We start from the raw sequence: 19,593 nt of genomic DNA on the forward strand, positions 1-19,593 counted from the left end.
GACAAGTTAGTCTTTCTTCAACACCAAAGACAATTTACAGCCTTCAACCCCATGACCCGGATGTACCATTTTTCTACCACTATTTAGTCCTCAGCAATCCTCACTTAGGTCTCTTTCATAAACAATAACCTTCATTTCGGACTTTCAATGAACATAAAACCATTCTTTCTAGAAACATTGTCCATAATTTATCAGCTTCACCAAACTTGTGTTTGACTTTCACCGTTTTTATAAACGTTGTCTATGATTTAGTCTTGAAGTTGAATGTTTTTCTAAACATTGAAGATGATTTTCTCTCGAATGAACCTAACGTACGTCTTTTTGTAAGAACTGAAGTCGACTTTTAGATTTTTTTAACAGACATAATGAACCTGTTTTCCCAATTCAGTCGCCAATGACGTTTTTATAAAAATCCAAGACAAGTTAGTCTTTCTTCAACACCAAAGACAATTTACAGCCTTCAATAAACCCCAAGAAAGTGTTTTTTAACCCCATGACCCGGATGTACCATTTTTCTACCACTATTTAGTCCTCAGCAATCCTCACTTAGGTCTCTTTCATAAACAATAACCTTCATTTCGGACTTTCAATGAACATAAAACCATTCTTTCTAGAAACATTGTCCATGATTTGTCAGCTTCACCAAACTTGTTTTTCAGTTTAGACGATGCAGTGAAAGTCATTTGTCTCGAATCCAATCAAACAAATGTTCCTGTTTTTGTAAAAACTTAAATAAGTTTTGGACCTTCATCATTTTTATAAACGTTGTCTATGATTTAGTCTTGAAGTTGAATGTTTTTCTAAACATTGAAGATGATTTTCTCTCGAATGAACCTAACGTACGTCTTTTTCTAAGAACTGAAGTCGACTTTTAGATTTTTTTAACAAACACATTGAACGTGTTTTCCCAATTCAGTCGCCAATGACGTTTTTATAAAAATCCAAGACAAGTTAGTCTTTGATAAACCCAAAGATGGAGTTGTCGTAACCATCAAAGACTAGTTGATTCCAAATAACGGAGCTGTTTTGGAGTCAAGTGGCGTACGTAATTTTGAAGACAATTCAATTGTCGGTGAGGATTTAGACTTATCAGTCAACCTAACATTTGCCATGATTTAGTCTCTGATCAATTGAATGTAGGTGTTTTTAGAAACATCAAAGATAAATGTCTATGGAGGTTCTCGTTCATCAGGTCTTTGTCATCTCAGGTCAGTCAATCCATCACAACTGGACTGTTTGCTTTGTACTAGAAGACGTTTCGCCTTTCAAAATTCTGAGATGTGGAATACAAAGTCAAAGATAAATCAGACTACAAAGCCAACCTAAGAAGAACCTAGCCTACGTCTTTTTGTAACAGTCAAAGACTATTTGATGGACAACAAACGTAATGTACTCGTCTTCGCAATCATCCTGAAGAAGTTAGTCCTCAATAAAATCAGGTAGGATTTACGAGCGTTAGTCAGTGATCCTGATGTACGTGTTTTGTCAACATCTTTTCCATTTTCAATGTACTCTGTTGAAGCCAGCGTATGTTTGCCTACAAATCAAAGACAATTTAGTCCTCAATCAAGTAAAAAAATAGTTTTTCATAATATTTAAATGTCATGATCCGCGCAACGGATCATAACAAGTACAATAAAATACATTAATCATAAAATGTGTGCAAGAGTCCTTTAGTCTTAAGATGATTATTTCATTAAACATAATAACACTTTTCAACCTTGACCTTGTCACAGATGCAAGTTGGGTTTTTTTCAGCGTATCCCAACAAACAACAAGAACATTTGCATATTTCATTGAACGGTCTTCCTGACAAAGTGAAATTTCTCACTATTTCATCTTGAAAAGGACAATTTGTGACAGTTTGTGCTGGTTTACCGCACATGAACCAAACAGCGAGACTGTTGACATGAAACCCCAAAGAAGACGCGGTCCTGCCTGCCGAGTTTCCTCGCAGCTGCAAAAGCTCCGACAGCAGATGAGAGCGTCTGATCCAAAAAAAACAAAACAAGAAATGATTTGGCTGAGAAGCAAAAGTTTCATTGCTGCTTGGAAGTGAAAACCTCAAGAAGAAGTGTTTCTACGAGCACAAGCTAACTTTCACACATTTGAACGTTACTTTGGCAAATAAAAGCTGCAAAATCCCACAAAAAAGCCTAATTTCCCGCCTCACTTCAAGCAAAATAGCCGCCAGTCGACTTTGTTTGGATTTGGCACATTTTCTTACCTAAAACGCTGACTTTGGTTCCTGCAGCAAAAAAAGCTGGGTCGTAGGAGCACAGAGGCTTCCAGCTGTGACACAAACCTCCTCAACCTGCTCTGTCTCAGCCTAGGAGGCAGGACTGCTTTGTGGACCGGACTAAGACCACGACTTAAGAAGACGACTAATGTCTGGTTTTGTTTCCTTAACAACCACTACTTTACTTTCAAACCAGTTTACTTGGAAGTGACTGAACGGAAGGACAATAGCTAGCTGTGCAGTTGTCTTGTACCCTAAACAATTTGATATAAACTACTAAAAGTTTAAATGCTGTCTTACCTAGAACTGTTAGTCTTCTTCCTGGGCAAAAGAACATTTCAGAACTATAACCAGTCACAGTGTCCTGTTCACCAAGATCTGTTACTTTATATATTCTAATCCTCCAACTTCATCTCCGTTCGAAACAGTTTTCTCAGAATCTCTTCAATTCCTTACATTGACTTATTCTGGTGTCTCACCTAGAACCGTTAGTCTTGTTCCCGGGCCAAAGTAGGCTTCAGAATAGCTAGTCACAGTGCGGTTTTCTCTTGTAGAAGACTACATAGCTACTTGTTCTCCAACTTCAACTCCATTAAATTAATTTTCCATTAAGGCTCTGAAAGTATTTAAAGTATTTACATTGACTTATTTTGGTGTCTTACCTAGAACTGTTAGTCTTGTTCCTGGGCCAAAGAAAACTTCCGAACTATAACCAGTCACAGTGTCCTGTTCACCAAAATCTGTTACTTTATATATTCCAATCCTCCAACTTCATCTCCGTTTGAAACAGTTTTCTCAGAATCTCTTCAATTCCTTACATTGACTTATTCTGGTGTCTTACCTAGAACCATTAGTCTTGTTCCTGGGCAAAAGAACATTTCAGAACTATAACCAGTCACAGTGTCCTGTTCACCAAGATCTGTTACTTTATATATTCCAATCCTCCAACTTCATCTCCGTTCGAAACAGTTTTCTCAGAATCTCTTCAATTCCTTACATTGACTTATTCTGGTGTCTTACCTAGAACCGTTAGTCTTGTTCCTGCGCCAAAGTAGGCTTCAGCATTGCTAGTCACAGTGCGGGTTTCTCGTGCAAAAAACTACATAGCTACTTTTTCTCCAACTTTAACTCCATTAAAAATAATTCCCATTAAGACTCTGAAACCATTCCGTACATTGACTTATTCTGGTGTCATACCTAGAACTGTTAATCTTGTTCCTGCGCCAAAGAAAACTTCAGAACTATAACCAGTCACAGTGTTCTGTTCACCAAAATCTGTTACTTTATATATTCCAATCCTCCAACTTCATCTCTGTTTGAAACAGTTTTCTCAGAATCTATTCAATTCCTCACATTGACTTATTCTGGTGTCTTACCTAGAACTGTTAGTCTTGTTCCTGCGCCAAAGTAGGCTTCAGCGTTGCTAGCCACAGTGCGGGTTTCTCGTGCAGAAAATTACATAGCTACTTTTTCTCCAACTTTAACTCCATTAAAAATAATTTCCATTAAGACTCTGAAATCATTCCTTACATTGACTTATTCTGGTGTCTTACCTAGAACTGTTAGTCTTGTTCCTGCGCCAAAGAAAACTTCAGAACTATAACCAGTCACAGTGTCCTGTTCACCAAAATCTGCAACTCTATTTTTTCCATCCCTCCAACTTTATCTCCGTTTGAAACAGTTTTCTCAGAATCTTTTCAATTCCTTACATCAACTTATTCTGGTGTCTTACCTAGAACCGTTAGTCTTGTTCCTGCACCAAAGTAGGCTTCAGAATAGGTAGTCACAGTGCGGTTTTCTCGTGCAGAAAACGAACGTTGCTCTTTTTTTCTCCAACTTCAACTCCATCAAATTAAATTTTCCATTGAGGCTCTGAAAGCATTTAAAGTTTTTATATTGACTTATTCTGATGTCTTACCTAGAACTGTTAGTCTTGTTCCTGCACCAAAGACAACTTCAGAACTATAACCAGTCACAGTGTTCTGTTCACCAAAATCTGCTACTCTATTTTTTCCAATTCTCCAACTTCATCTCCTTTCGAAACAGTTTTCTCAGAATCTCTTCAATTCCTCACATTGACTTATTCTGGTGTCTTACCTAGAACCGTTAGTCTTGTTCCTGCGCCAAAGTAGGCTTCAGCAGAGCTAGCCACAGTGCGGGTTTCTCGTGCAGAAAACTACATAGCTACTTTTTCTCCAACTTTAACTCCATTAAAAATAATTTCCATTAAGACTCTGAAATCATTCCTTACATTGACTTATTCTGGTGTCTTACCTAGAACTGTTAGTCTTGTTCCTGCGCCAAAGAAAACTTCAGAACTATAACCAGTCACAGTGTTCTGTTCACCAAAATCTGCTACTCTATTTTTTCCAACCCTCCAACTTTATCTCCGTTTGAAACAGTTTTCTCAGAATCTCTTCAATTCCTTACATTGGCGTATTCTGGTGTCTTACCTAGAACCGTTAGTCTTGTTCCTGCGCCAAAGTGGGCTTCAGAATAGCTAGTCACAGTGCGGTTTTCTAGTGCAGAAAACGAACGTTGCTCTTTTTTTCTCCAACTTCAACTCCATCAAATTAATTTTCCATTAAGGCTCTGAAAGCATTTAAAGTTTTTACATGGACTTATTCTGGTGTCTTACCTAGAACTGTCAGTCTTGTTCCTGCGCCAAAGAAAACTTCAGAACTATAACCAGTCACAGTGTTCTGTTCACCAAAATCTGCTACTCTATTTTTTCCAATCCTCCAACTTTATCTCCGTTTGAAACAGTTTTCTCAGAATCTCTTCAATTCCTTACATTGACTTATTCTGGTGTCTCACCTAGAACCGTTAGTCTTGTTCCCGGGCCAAAGTAGGCTTCAGAATAGCTAGTCACAGTGCAGTTTTCTCTTGTAGAAAACTACTTAGCTCCTTGTTCTCCAACTTCAACTCCATTAAATTAATTTTCCATTAAGGCTCTGAAAGTATTTAAAGTATATACATTGACTTATTCTGATGTCTTACCTAGAACTGTTAGTCTTGTTCCTGGGCCAAAGAAAACTTCAGAACTATAACCAGTCACAGTGTTCTGTTCACCAAAATCTGTTACTTTATTTTTTCCAACCCTCCAACTTTATCTTTGTTTGAAGCAGTTTTCTCAGATTCTTTTCAATTCCTTACATCAACTTATTCTAGTGTCTTACCTAGAACCGTTAGTCTTGTTCCTGCACCAAAGTAGACTTCAGAATAGGTATTCACAGTGCGGTTTTCTCGTGCAGAAATCGAACGTTGCTCTTTTTTTCTCCAACTTTTAACTCCATCACATTATTTGTTTCATTAAGGCTCTGACTTAAAGTCTTTACATTGACTTATTCTGGTGTCTTACCTAGAACTGTTAGCCTCGTTCCTGCGCCAAAGACAATTCCAAAACCTAGTCGCCACAGTGCAACTGTTTTGTGTGCTTACCAACCCAGGATGATGCTAGGCATTTTCTCCAACTGTATTGCCATTAAAAGTAATGTTCCATTAACACGCTGTAAGTCTTCATATTGACCAATTCTGGTGTCTTACCTAGAACCGAGAGTCTTGTTCCTGCGCCAAAGAAAGCTTCACTGCCGTAACTTCCCACAGTGCAGTTGTCTCGTGCACTAAACAACAATACCCTCCTACACCACCATCTTGAACTCTTTTAAAATAACTATTTCTTTTTAAATTCCTTAAATTGACCGAATCTGGTTTCTTACCTAGAACTGTTAACCTTGTTCCTGCGCCAAAGTAGACTTGAGAAGAAGACACACTGCAGGTGTCTGGTATCCAAAACAACCCAGAACCACTCCATGCATTACTCCCAACTTTAGTTTGATCAAAAAAACGTGTTTGCTTGTAAGACTCTGGACTGGTCTACAGTTCCTACGGCGGGTGTCTGACCTGGACTCTGGACTGGTCTACAGTTCCTACAGCGGGTGTCTGACCTGGACTCTGGACTGGTCTACAGTTCCTACGGCGAGTGTCTGACCTGGTAGAAACGTTAACCTTGTTCCTGCTCCAAAAAGTCAACTTGGCTTTAGTCTTTGTTGTCCAGCCTGGTGGACCCCTTTTGGCCCCCCCAAAGAAACTGTAGTCCTACTCACCAAGAATGGTCAGTTTGGTACCCTGGCCAAAGTAGGCTTCATAGGTGGCACAGAGTCAACACGCCGACATAAAAACCACATTAGATACAACTTCTCCTCCCTTGCCAGAAACACCTTGGTGGTGCTAGCAAATCCCTGATTGTCTTCCCTTTGGTCCACTGTGGTCCCAGGTAAGAAGGTCTTCATCATCCTGTCACCTGGACTCCACAGTCCAGACTATTGACTTCTCCATCCTTCATCCCTTTTCCCAAGAGGTCTTCCCAAAAAGTCTTTAAAAAAGCAAAATGAGCGCGACAAGGATTTGTGAAGACTTCCTTCCTCAAGGGGAGTGAAGACAAATTGCATTTGTGCTGTGAAGAAGATCTCCTGTCACCTCCCAGCATGGATCTAACGGGAGGAGGTTTTTGTACGGCCCCTCAATTGCTTTGTATCACCGTGGCCCCCTGTACCCACGGTGTGAACACCCAACTCAAAAACCTGCACTAGTTTTTTCTGGTTTTCACTCCCCCCACCAGCAGAACTCTCATCCCCCACCATGGAGCTCCATATCTCTGCTTGCATCTCCACTCTCAGGCTGCTATTTGTGTGGCGCTAAGAAAAGAAACTCAGGAAGAAAAGGCGGTGATGCTGCACACCCTTTCACCCCTACCACCCACGACCTGCATACACCTTTACTAAACACACATAACACCACATGGCAGGCCTGGACAATTATTTTCACTCAGGGGGCCAAATTTAGAGAAAACAAATCTATGTTTACATACCCCAAAAGCAGTGAAGTTGTCAGGTTGTGTAAATGGTCAATAAAAAGAGAATACAACAAATCCTTTTCAACTTATATTCAATTGAATAGACTGCAAAGACAAGATATTTCATGTTCACACTCTACTTTGCAAAGCCACAGCTATTTATCAACAACACCCAGAAACGCTTCGACTGAGAAAGTTGAGGAATGCTCACCAAAGACTTATTTGGAACATCCCACAGGTGAACAGGCTAATTGGGAACAGGTGGGTGCCATGATTGGGTATAAAAGCAGCTTCCATGAAATGCTCAGTCATTCACAAACGAGGACGGGGGCGAGGGTCACCACTTTGTCAACAAATGCCTGAGCAAATTGTTTAAGAACGACATTTCTCAACAAGGAATTTAGGGATTTCACCATCTACGCTCCGTAATATCATCAAAAGGTGATGTGGCATCAAAAAGCCACATCAGTGTGTAAAGGATATCACCACATGGGCTCAAGACCACTTCAGAAAACCACTGTCAGTAACTACAGTTGGTCGCTACATCTGTAAGTGCAAGTTAAAACTCTACTATGCAAAATGAAAGCCATTTATCAACAACACCCAGAAACGCCGCCGACTTCACTGGGCCTGAGCTCATAGATGTCCATAGTAACTAATTAGATGACCATAGTAACTAATTAGATGACCATAGTAACTAATTAGATGACCATAGTAACTAGTATATCATGCAAAAGCGCAGATTCCAAGCATGTAAAGACTTAGTATAGTTGAAGACTTCCGGTCATTAGAAAACATGAGTGCACATCATAATGGCAGCTACACTCGACATCTTAAACATCTAAAAAATATATTTGGGAATGTCCGGGGGGCCAGATTGAAAAGCCTTAGTTTGCCCAGGTCTGCCGCATAGTAGAGCATAAGCTAACATAGTATAACATACCAGCATGACATACCACAACATAGGACAACATATGGACCGCTCACATTTCCGATAACATTGAAATGCATGTAATGAGACTATGTACTGGACACACCTCGGGTCTTCTACCAGAGGCCTGGGAACTCCAGCGCTCTCTGCGGGATTTTACAAAATACAATTCATTTCAAAACCTACCCACCAAATACCCATTTACAATTTCCTACCAACCCACCAACAGGTTGACATAAAGAAGGAATCTTTAAATCCACCAAATCAGTCTCAATATCCTATTATTCAAGAGACACTATTATTTGAGACACTTGTGATTAAGAGCTATGTCAATAAACTTTGATTGATTGATTGACCAGATGCCCGAACCACCTCATCTGGCTCCTCTCCATGTGGAGGAGCAGCGGCTTTACTTTGAGCTCCCCCCGGATGGCAGAGCTTCTCACCCTATCTCTAAGGGAGAGACCCGCCAACCGGCGGAGGAAGCTCATTTGGGCCGCTTGTACCCGTGATCTTGTCCTTTCGGTCATGACCCAAAGCTCATGACCATAGGTGAGGATGGGAACGTAGATCGACCGCTAAATTGAGAGCTTTGCCTTCCGGCTCAGCTCCTTCTTCACCACAACGGATTGATACAGCGTCCGCATTACTGAAGACGCCGCACCGATCCGCCTGTCGATCTCACGATCCACTCTTCCCTCACTCGTGAACAAGACTCCGAGGTACTTGAACTCCTCCACTTGGGGCAAGATCTCCTCCCCAACCCGGAGATGGCACTCCACCCTTTTCCGGGCGAGAACCATGGACTCGGACTTGGAGGTGCCGATTCCCATCCCAGTCGCTTCACACTCGGCTGCGAACCGATCCAGTGAGAGCTGAAGATCCTGGCCAGATGAAGCCATCAGGACCACATCCTGCAGCCACCAAACCAGATACCCTCAACGCCCTGACTGCGCCTAGAAATTCTGTCCATAAAGGTTATGAACAGAATCGGTGACAAAGGGCAGCCCTGGCAGAGTCCAACCCTCACTGAAAACGTGTCCGACTTACTGCCGGCAATGCGGACCAAGCTCTGACACTGATTATACAGGGAGCGGACCGCCAAAATCAAACAGTCCGATACCCCATACTCTCTGAGCACTCCCCACAGGACTTCCCGAGGGACACGGTCGAATGCCTTCTCCAAGTCCACAAAACACATGTAGACTGGTTGGGCAAACTCCCATGCACCCTCAAGGGCCCTGCCGAGAGTATAGAGCTGGTCCACAGTTCCACGACCAGGACGAAAACCACACTGTTCCTCCTGAATCCGAGGTTCGACTATCCGGCGTAGCCTCCTCTCCAGTACACCTGAATAGACCTTACCGGGAAGGCTGAGGAGTGTGATCCCACGATAGTGAGAACACACCCTCCGGTGCCCCTTCTTAAAGAGAGGAACCACCACCCCGGTCTGCCAATCCAGAGGTACCGCCCCCGATGTCCACGCGATGCTGCAGAGTCTTGTCAACCAAGACAGACCCACAGCATCCAGAGCCTTAAGGAACTCCGGGCGGATCTCATCCACCCCCGGGGCCTTGCCACCGAGGAGCTTTTTTAACTACCTCGGCAACCTCAGCCCCAGAAATAGGAGAGCCCACCACAGATTCCCCAGGCCCTGCTTCCTCATAAGAAGACGCGCTGGCAGGATTGAGGAGGTCTTCGAAGTATTCCCTCCACCGATCCACAACATCCACAGTCGAGGTCAGCAGAGCACCATCCTCACCATACATGGTGTTGACATTGCACTGCTTCCCCTTCCTGAGGCGGCGGATGGTGGTCCAGAATCGCTTCGAAGCCGTCCGGAAGTCGTTTTCCATGGCTTCCCCGAACTCCTCCCATGTCCGAGTTTTCGGGCATCTGGTCAGGATGCCACCCGAACGCCTCCCTAGGGAGGTGCTTCGGGCACGTCCGACCGGTAGGAGGCCACGGGGAAGACCCAGGACACGTTGGGAAGACTATCTCTCCCGGCTGGCCTGGGAACGCCTCGGGATCCCCCGGGAGGAGCTGGACGAAGTGGCTGGGGAGAGGGAAGTCTGGGCTTAGGCTGCTGCCCCCGCGACCCGACTTCGGATAAGCGGAAGAAGATGGATGGATGGATGGATGATTGATTGATTGAACTGTTATATGGGATCATGACAGAATGCACCCCTCACATAACGAATTCCTGCGCAGTCCTCGACGAAACAGAAAAAGTCCAAAATCAATCTTTCCTGGCGTCTGACTGCGCCCCCGCTACAGAGGGCCAGTCTTGGCCATTTGCCCTCGTAGCCAGTTCGGGGAGAGACAGGTGGAAGAGAGGACAATCAATCAAAGTTCAAGAAATCGAATCAAACTCAACCCAATGGGAACAACGAGAAACCTTGGAAGGGACCAAAGATATGGTGCAATGGATGCCAAGTGGATATGGTTTGAAAATGTGAGAGTCCAGTCCATAGGGAGGTCAGCAGGGGGATCCTCTTGTATGTAGACACGTCAGAGTGCCGAGACGTCGCTGACTGATGCTTAGAGGAGTTTTTTTCAACCTTTTTTGAGCCAAGGCACATTTTTTTCATTGAAAAAAATCCAGGGGCAGCAGAAAATGTTAAAAATGAAACTCAAAAAGCTATATTGGCAATATAAAGTCCTGATACCACTTCAAACCACAACCATCCATGTATCAACAATGATCTTGTCTCAAAGTAGGCTCACAGAGCAATTATCTGCCTGCTGCCACCTACTGATATGGAGGAGTATTACATGGTTACTCTGCTGATCTCCAGACGGCATCGACACTCTACAACAGCACATTGTTTGCCGATTATAATTATTGCTTTACAGAAAATATTTTTCCGAACAATTAGGTGGAATTGCGTCATTTGGCTTGGCACACCAGACAATATCTCACGGCTTGAAAAACACTGCTCCAACCAACACATTTCACACAGAAATGAGGCTATTTTCAGGAAGAAATATGTCATGCCTGCGTACAATATCACAACAATCATATGGTTATTGTCAGTACCATCAGAAAACAAAGACTAAAACCAACTACAACCAACTCTGGTGAAAATAAGTAGAGCATGCTTAGCAGCCTAACCCAAAACATACCAAGGTATGCCTATAGGCTACGGTTTCAAACCTTTCAAACGTTTTATTAGTTTGCTAACAATATTTGGTTGACCAATTAGGTGGAATTACATTCTTTCCCACCGTACATAAATAATAATAATAAATAATATCTGACGGTACACCTGTGTGCAAAGGCCCAGTGGTTGAAAAACACTGGCTTAGGGGAGTGGTCCACCCCGGATCCGGACTTTATAATGTCCAGAGGTAGGCCAGCATGGGATGAGATAAGCAAGAATGTGGAGGACAATCAATCAATCAATCAATCAATGTTTACTAAGATAACCCTAAATCACGAGGGTCTCAAAGGGCTGCACAAGCCATATCAGGAGCTGAGGATAAGCAGCTGATCGTGTCCTGGGCGAAAGAGAAGGCAAATTACGAGTGCGGTTTCTGTGCAATGATGCCTTCTAAACCCTGCTTGAGATAGCTCAAAGAAATCATTGTTTCACAGCTTAGCAAATGCTTTTTCTAGGACTTGGGACAGAAACGGCAGATTGGCTATTAGTCTGTTATTAGCCAGGACATGCGGATCAAGATCAGGTTTGAGGACCGCCACTTGCCAATCAATATTGACCATCTTGTACAACCGTCCCCAGGAAATGGTAGGGCCTCTTTAGGCAAGTCGAATTCAAAACAGTTGAGAAGAAATAAATACAAACTAAAGCTGCAAGCAGCGTTGGTCGGGCCCGCGTATTTGGCAGGTGCTAGTCCTAAGTGTCCCAATACTTTTGTCCAGTTTTAGTCCTAAATGTCCCAATACTTTTGTCAAGTTGTAGTCCTAAGTGTCCCAATACTTTTGTCCAGTTTTAGTCCTAAATGTCCCAATACTTTTGTCAAGTTGTAGTCCTAAGTGTCCCAATACTTTTGGCCAGTGTAAGTGTCCCAATACTTTAGTCCAGTGGTAGTCCTAAGTGTCCCAATACTTTTGTCCAGTTTTAGTCCTAAGTGTCCCAATACATTTGTTTAGTGGTAGTCATAAGTGTCCCAATACTTTTGTCTACTTTTAGTCCGAATTGTCCCAATACTTTTGTGTAGTGTACCTACCTTGTCTGTATTGTGTGGGCATGCTGATGCTGCCTGCTTTTAAGCAGCCATCTTGAAAAAACAGCAGCATCAGCGCACAGGTTCTTTGAAGGGTCATACAATAAAAACCGGAGCAGGTATCAAAACTCTTTCGCCAACTTTTAATCAGAAGGGTTCAATCTCTCTCCTGTGTTAGTTTGAAGCCGAAACAACAAACGCGCTCAGAGGAGATAATGTTTGAAGAAAGGTGACCGGTTTTTACAAAAATTTTGTTTTGAAGGGGGAATAGCAAACTTCCTGTTGATTTTTGCTGGGGATTGTCTATTTATGAAATGTAGGTCTAAGTTAGACCTACATAGAGGTTTTTGTTTCATGTCTCTCCGACCTTCCCAGTGGGAGTTACAGGCAGTTTTGTCATTTTTTTCTTCCGAGGAGCAGTTTTTTCTGCGTTTTATTCAAAAATTGCGCTAGGGGTTAGGTTTTTTTTATAAGATCGCAATTTTTGACAGTCCTAATGTGTGCGTTTAGTTTGGTGAGTTTTGAAGCGTGTTAAGGGGGTCAAATTACAGCTCAAAGAGGCAAAAGTTACTGTTTTTAGTACTTTTTTTGTCTTGAAGGGGGAATTGCCAACTTCCTGTTGATTTTAGCCCGACAATGTACTATTATGAAATGTAGGTCTAAGTCAGACCTACATAGAGGTTTTTGTTTCATGTCTCTCCGACCTTCCTAGTGGGAGTTACAGGCAGTCTAGTTTTTTTTTCCTAGGGGGCGCTAGAGCGCAATTTTGAGTTTTGTGGTTCGGTTTTTTTTTTTAAAAGGCAATTTTCGCAGGTCCTGATGTGTGGGTCAAATATGGTGAGTTTTGAAGCATGTTAAGTGGGTCAAATTACAGTTTAATGTGGCGGCGGAAGAATAAAGAATAAAGAATAAAACCTTACAAATTCAATAGGTCCTTATGGCCCATTGTATAAGGACTCCCTTTGGGAGTCCTTATACAATGGGCCATGCGGGCCCTAATTAAAGCTGCAAGCAGCGATGGACGGGACCGACTTTGACGGCACATAAAATCCAAACCGGAGCAGTAATTAAAACTCTTTCGTCAACTTTTAATCAGACGGGTTCAATCTATTTCCTGTACTAGTTTGAAGCCGACACGACAAACACGCTCAGAGGAGATAATGTTTGAAAAAAGGTGACCGGTTTTCACAAAACTTTTGTTTTGAAGGGGGCATTGCAATTTTTTTGTTGATTTTTGCTGGGGGTTGTCAATTTATGAAATGTAGGTCTAAGTGAGACCTACATAGAGGTTTTTGTTTCATGTCTCTACGGCATTCTTACTGGAAGTTACAGGCAGTTTTGTCTGTGTTTTCTTCCTAGGAGCAGTTTTGTCTGTGTTTTCTTCCTAGGGGGCGCTAGAGCTCAATTTTGAGTTTTGGGGTTTGGTTTTTTTATTAGGTTGCAATTTTCACCAGTCCTGATGTGTGTGTTCAGTTTGGTGAGTTTTGAAGCATGTTAAGGGGGTCATATTACAGCTCAAAGAGGCAAAAGTGACCGTTTTTACAAAACTTTTGTTTTGAAGGGGGAATTGCCAACTTCTTGTTGATTTTTGCTGAAGGATGTCAGTGTATGAAATCTAGGTCAATGTAAGACCTACATAGAGATTTTTGTTTCATGTCTCTACGACATTTCTTACAGGAAGTTATAGGCAGTTTTGTCTGTGTTTTTACCTAGGGGGCGCTAGAGCGCAATTTTGAGTTTTGGGGTTTGTTTTTTTCATTAGATGGCAATTTTTGCCAGTCCTTATGTGTGTGTTCAATTTGGTGAGTTTTGAAGCATGTTAAGAGGGTCAAATTACAGCTCAAAGAGGCGGCCGGTATAATAATAATAAAACCTTACAATTACAATAGGGTCCTCAGTCCCAAAGGGACATTGCGGTCCCTAATAATCATTGGAAATGATTGATAGGACAGAAACTGTCCAATCAATCATTTCCACTTCATGTAGGAACATTGCATTTGAGGGCTTTATTCATCCCACAATGGGGAAATGATGCGTTTGCAGTGCAGATAGAAAAAGTCAACCAAAAAGTAAGGTAAAAACCACATGAAAACAAGAGGGAAACATCAAAGAACACCTAGGACATAAATCATAGAGCTGATGCAAACAGCTGCCACTTCAGCGGCGCCATTTCTACATACCGTCACAAAAGTAGGACAAGGAAAAACAAAACAATTAGCAATAAATAATACATATAGTGTACATACAATTGTACCATGCATAGACCAACAACAAAACAAAACAAAAACTCCATTTCTACAGCCACATACACCGCGGTGGCCTCTGCAGTGCTCCGCCATCGACCCAACAAAGCTACGCCGTCCTAGGCTGCCCACTAGCTCTTGGTCAATGTCCGACACGCTCGGATGAGCAAGAATCCGTCCAGGGAAATCCTAAGTGTCCGACACATGCTCATTCAGCCAGGGCTTCATGAAGCTCGTCCATCCAGACGCTCAACAAGAGCTCCACACTGGAAGTGGTGTCGATGTTGGATGGAATGTTGTCTTCCTGAAAGAAAACTGAAAAAGAACACGACTGTATTTTACTTTTGAGTTTTTCACTTTTGTTTGACCATTCTTCTCTCTGACTCTCAAAGAAGGCGGAGGCAAAGCCCACCCCCCCCCCATACCATGTCATGGCAGCGAGTCTCAAGTTCCTATGTCATTTTTATATGTGCTTATGTTTGCTGAGGTTTTTTTCCTAGTCCCACACTGCGCCTCCTACAGGAGCATAGTTTGGGATTGGCTTTTATTTCGCCCTCCTCTTGTTTTTCCTATCTTTTACAGGGTCTTCAGTTCCAGTCCTGTCCAATCTTGTCATATTTAGGGCCCGCATGGCCCATTGTATAAGGACTCCCAAAGGGAGTCCTTATACAATGGGACATAAGGACCTATTGAATTTGTAAGGTTTTATTCTTTATTCTTTATTCTTCCGCCGCCACATTAAACTGTAATTTGACCCACTTAACATGCTTCAAAACTCACCATATTTGACCCACACATCAGGACCTGCGAAAATTGCCTTTTTTTTAAAAAACCGAACCACAAAACTCAAAATTGCGCTCTAGCGTCCCCTAGGGAAAAAAAACTAGACTGCCTGTAACTCCCACTAGGAAGGTCGGAGAGACATGAAACAAAAACCTCTATGTAGGTCTGACTTAGACCTACATTTCATAAATTGACAACCCCCAGCAAAAATCAACAGGAAGTTTGCTATTCCCCCTTCAAAATTGTCGGGCTAAAATCAACAGGAAGTTGGCAATTCCCCCTTCAAGACAAAAAAGTACTAAAAACAGTAACTTTTGCCTCTTTGAGCTGAAATTTGACCCCCTTAACACGCTTCAAAACTCACCAAACTGAACGCACACATCAGGACTGGCAACAATTGCGATCTTATAAAAAAACCTAACCCCAAATCTCATATAAAACGCAGAAAAAAACGCTCCTCGGAAGACAAAAATTACAAAACTGCCTGTAACTCCCACTGGGAAGGTCGGAGAGACATGAAACAAAAACCTCTATGTAGGTCTGACTTAGACCTACATTTCATAATGGTACATTGTCGGGCTAAAATCAACAGGAAGTTGGCAATTCCCCCTTCAAGACAAAAAAGTACTAAAAACAGTAACTTTTGCCTCTTTGAGCTGAAATTTGACCCCCTTAACATGCTTCAAAACTCACCAAACTGAACGCACACATCAGGACTGGCAACAATTGCGATCTTATAAAAAACCTAACCCCAAATCTCAAAATTGCGCTCTAGCGCAATTTTTGAATAAAACGCAGAAAAAACTGCTCCTCGGAAGAAAAAAATGACACAACTGCCTGTAACTCCCACTGGGAAGGTCGGAGAGACATGAAACAAAAATCTCTATGTAGGTCTAACTTAGACCTACATTTCATAAATTGACAACCCCCAGCAAAAATCAACAGGAAGTTTGCTATTCCCCCTTCAAAACAACATTTTTGTAAAAACCGGTCACCTTTCTTCAAACATTATCTCCTCTGAGCGTGTTTGTTGTTTCGGCTTCAAACTAACACAGGAGAGCAATTGAACCCTTCTGATTAAAAGTTGGCGAAAGAGTTTTGATACCTGCTCCGGTTTTGATTTTATGACCCTTCAAAGAACCTCTGCGCTGATGCTGCTGTTTTTTCAAGATGGCTGCTTAAAAGCAGGAAGCACCAGCGTGCCCACACAATGCAGACAAGGTAGGTACACTACACAAAAGTATTGGGACAATTCGGACTAAAAGTAGACAAAAGTATTGGGACACTTATGACTACCACTGGACAAAAGTATTGGGACACATAGCACGAAAACTGGACAAAAGTATTGGGACACTTGGGACTACAACTTGACAGAAGTATTGGAACACTTACACTGCACAAAAGTATTGGGACACTTAGGAATACCACTGGACAAAAGTATTGGGACACTTAGGACGAAAACTGGACAAAAGTATTGGGACACTTACACTGGACAAAAGTATTGGGACACTTAGGAATACCACTGGACAAAAGTATTGGGACACTTAGGACGAAAACTGGACAAAAGTATTGGGACACTTAGGACGAAAACTGGACAAAAGTATTGGGACACTTACACTGGACAAAAGTATTGGGACACTTAGGACTACAACTTGACAAAAGTATTGGGACACTTAGGACTAATACTGGACAAAAGTTTTGGGACACTTAGGACTATAACTGGACAAAAGTATTGGGACACTTAGGACTAGCACCTGCCAAATACGCGGGCCTGACCAACGCTGCTTGCAGCTTTAATTGTATTTCTGTTTCTTGGACGGGTTGACTGGAAACAAGTTTTGTTACACTTTTTGGGTGCAATGAGAAAAAAAGCAAATAAAGCAGCTTGATCTTCTTTTGGTGTCCTCTTAACTTCTGGGGGTTTTTGTGCGGTAGAGTAGTTTTCTTTCCGACTGTGGGTGCTTGTCGCACCAAAATACTGTCCGCTGTCAACACGGTGTCTCAGTTTGAGGATGTGAAGGTGAGCTATCTTCTCACCATCGCCGCTCACGTTGAAGTGGCCTCCAAGAGGCGCCTCCACCGAGGCTGCTTTGTAGTTCACAGAGGCGATAAACTTCAGGTTGGTAGTCTCGGTGGAGCGTTGGTACCACAGGATGGTGTCGTAGTTCTGGATCGCATGGCTGAAGCTCAGCGTGATTTGGTCGTTCTCTCTCCCGAACACTGAGTGAGGTGTCTGGGAAACCTCTGTGTGTTGGCTCAGCTTGACCCCTGAGAAGAAATCAAGTCTCTGAGAAGCCTTAAAAAGACATTGCGCCTCAGTGTCCAGCATCGTTGCTCAACGATCAGGATTCATCAGTACACCAGCCTTACCTGCCGTACAGAGGACATGGGTAATGAAGACAATGAGAGCTGAAGACTGAGGCTTCATGATGAATGTGACCACCCAAAGAAGCTCTTTGTGACTTTGTATTGATTCTGAAGGAGAGGCAGGAAGTCACACAGGAAGTCACCCTTTTGCCACCTTTCCATCAACATTAAAGAAAGGGGCGATGTTTGCTCTTGATCCTTAACCAGTCCTGTCTTCAAGACTGTGTCTCACAGTCAAATCAGGTCCATTTCCACTGCGGGAACTTTCACAGGAACTTTCCATAAATAAAACACCCCCTACGTTTCCACTGAAAACTATCCATGTAAATAGAGTTCCACCAGAAACCAATTAGTTTCCAAGTCACCACCAGAGACTTTGGAAAATTCCAGAAGAACCTTTAAGGAATGGGCTATGCTATCGAACCCTGATTGATTGAACACAGTTGAGGTGGTTCTAAACCATTAGAGTATTCCAGGACACTTTTGGATGTATTTCCATTACAAGCTACTTGACAAAGGAGAGAACGAAGACCGCTAAAAACTTTTGAGTTGCATGAACGTTTGCAGGCTGAAAAACGCTGATTAGTGGAACACTACCTATGTGCACACCATCCATCCATCCATCTTCTTCCGCTTATCCAAGGTTGGGTCGCGGGGGCAGCAGCCTAAGCACGGAAGCCCAGACTTCCCTCTCCCCAGCCACTTCATCCAGCTCTTCCTGTGGGACCCCGAGGCGTTCCCAGGCCAGCCGGGAGACATAGTCTTCCCAACGTGTCCTGGGTCTTCCCCGCGGCCTCCTACCGGTCGGATGTGCCCTAAACACCTCCGTAGGGAGGCGCTCGGGTGTCATCCTGACCAGATGCCCGAACCACCTCATCTGGCTCCTCTCGATGTGGAGGAGTAGCGGCTTTACTTTGAGCTCCTCCCGGATGGCAGAGCTTCTCACCCTATCTCTAAGGGAGAGCCCCGCCACCCGGCGGAGGAAACTCATTTGGGCCGCTTGTACCCGTCATCTTGTCCTTTCGGTCATAACCCAAAGCTCATGACCATAGGTGAGGATGGGAACGTAGATCGACCAGTAAATTGAGAGCTTTGCCTTCCGGCTCAGCTCCTTCTTCACCACAACGGATCGATATGGGCTTTGTACCGAGGATGTCGTTGTGGCTTGTGCAGCCCTTTGAGACACTTGTGATTTAGGGCTATATAAATAAAGATTGATTGATTGATTGATTGATACAGCGTCCGCATTACTGAAGACGCCGCACCGATCCGCCTGTCGATCTCACCATCCACTCTTCCCTCACTCGTGAACAAGACTCCGAGGTACTTGAACTCCTCCACTTGGGGCAAGATCTCCTCCCCAACCCGGAGATGGCACTCCACCCTTTTCCGGGCGGGAACCATGGACTCGGACTTGGAGGTGCTGATTCTCATCCCAGTCGCTTCACACTCAGCTGCGAACCGATCCAGTGAGAGCTGAAGATCCTGGCCAGATGAAGCCATCAGGACCACATCATGTTTAAAAAGCAGAGACCTAATCCTGCAGCCACCAAACCAGATCCCCTCAACGCCTTGACTGCGCCTAGAAATTCTGTCCATAAAAGTTCAGAACAGAATGGGTGACAAAGGGCAGCCTTGGCGGAGTCCAACCCTCACTGGAAACGTGTCCGACTTACTGCCGGCAATGCGGACCAAGCTCTGGCACTGATCATACAGTGCACACCGACACAATTAATTGGATTAAAAGCCTAACAGGAATAAAAATGCTTAACGTAAACACGCCATTTGTAATTTTTGACCCGATCGCACATGTTCGGATCACAATTTCCTTCCGATCTAGACGGGTGGTTTAGATCGGAGCGGATGAAAACACTTATTCCAAAGTTCAGGTCGAAATGATCCTTACCGCGCATGTCTTTGACGTCCGCTATACTTTGGTCGTGAAGGGGGTATTAAATTTAGCGATCTCGGAATCAGCACCTCCAAG

The 19,593-nt window shown here is 43.2% G+C and overlaps 1 protein-coding gene across 1 annotated transcript in view; it reads right to left on the reverse strand.

The window, feature by feature from the left end:
* LOC133623544 (uncharacterized) overlaps positions 1-19,593 on the reverse strand; it is a 39,342-nt gene that overhangs the window by 6,073 nt on the left and 13,676 nt on the right. Inside the window, exons 5-6 of the mRNA XM_072916113.1 lie at positions 17,610-17,714; positions 17,277-17,507 (exon numbers count right to left, since the gene is read on the reverse strand). Coding sequence (XP_072772214.1) covers positions 17,277-17,507; positions 17,610-17,714 — 336 coding nt within the window. The remainder of the gene's footprint in view (positions 1-17,276; positions 17,508-17,609; positions 17,715-19,593) is intronic.

This window comes from Nerophis lumbriciformis, linkage group LG26 (genome assembly GCF_033978685.3).
Source record: "Nerophis lumbriciformis linkage group LG26, RoL_Nlum_v2.1, whole genome shotgun sequence".
In the NCBI taxonomy this organism is placed as follows: Eukaryota; Metazoa; Chordata; class Actinopteri; order Syngnathiformes; family Syngnathidae; genus Nerophis; species Nerophis lumbriciformis.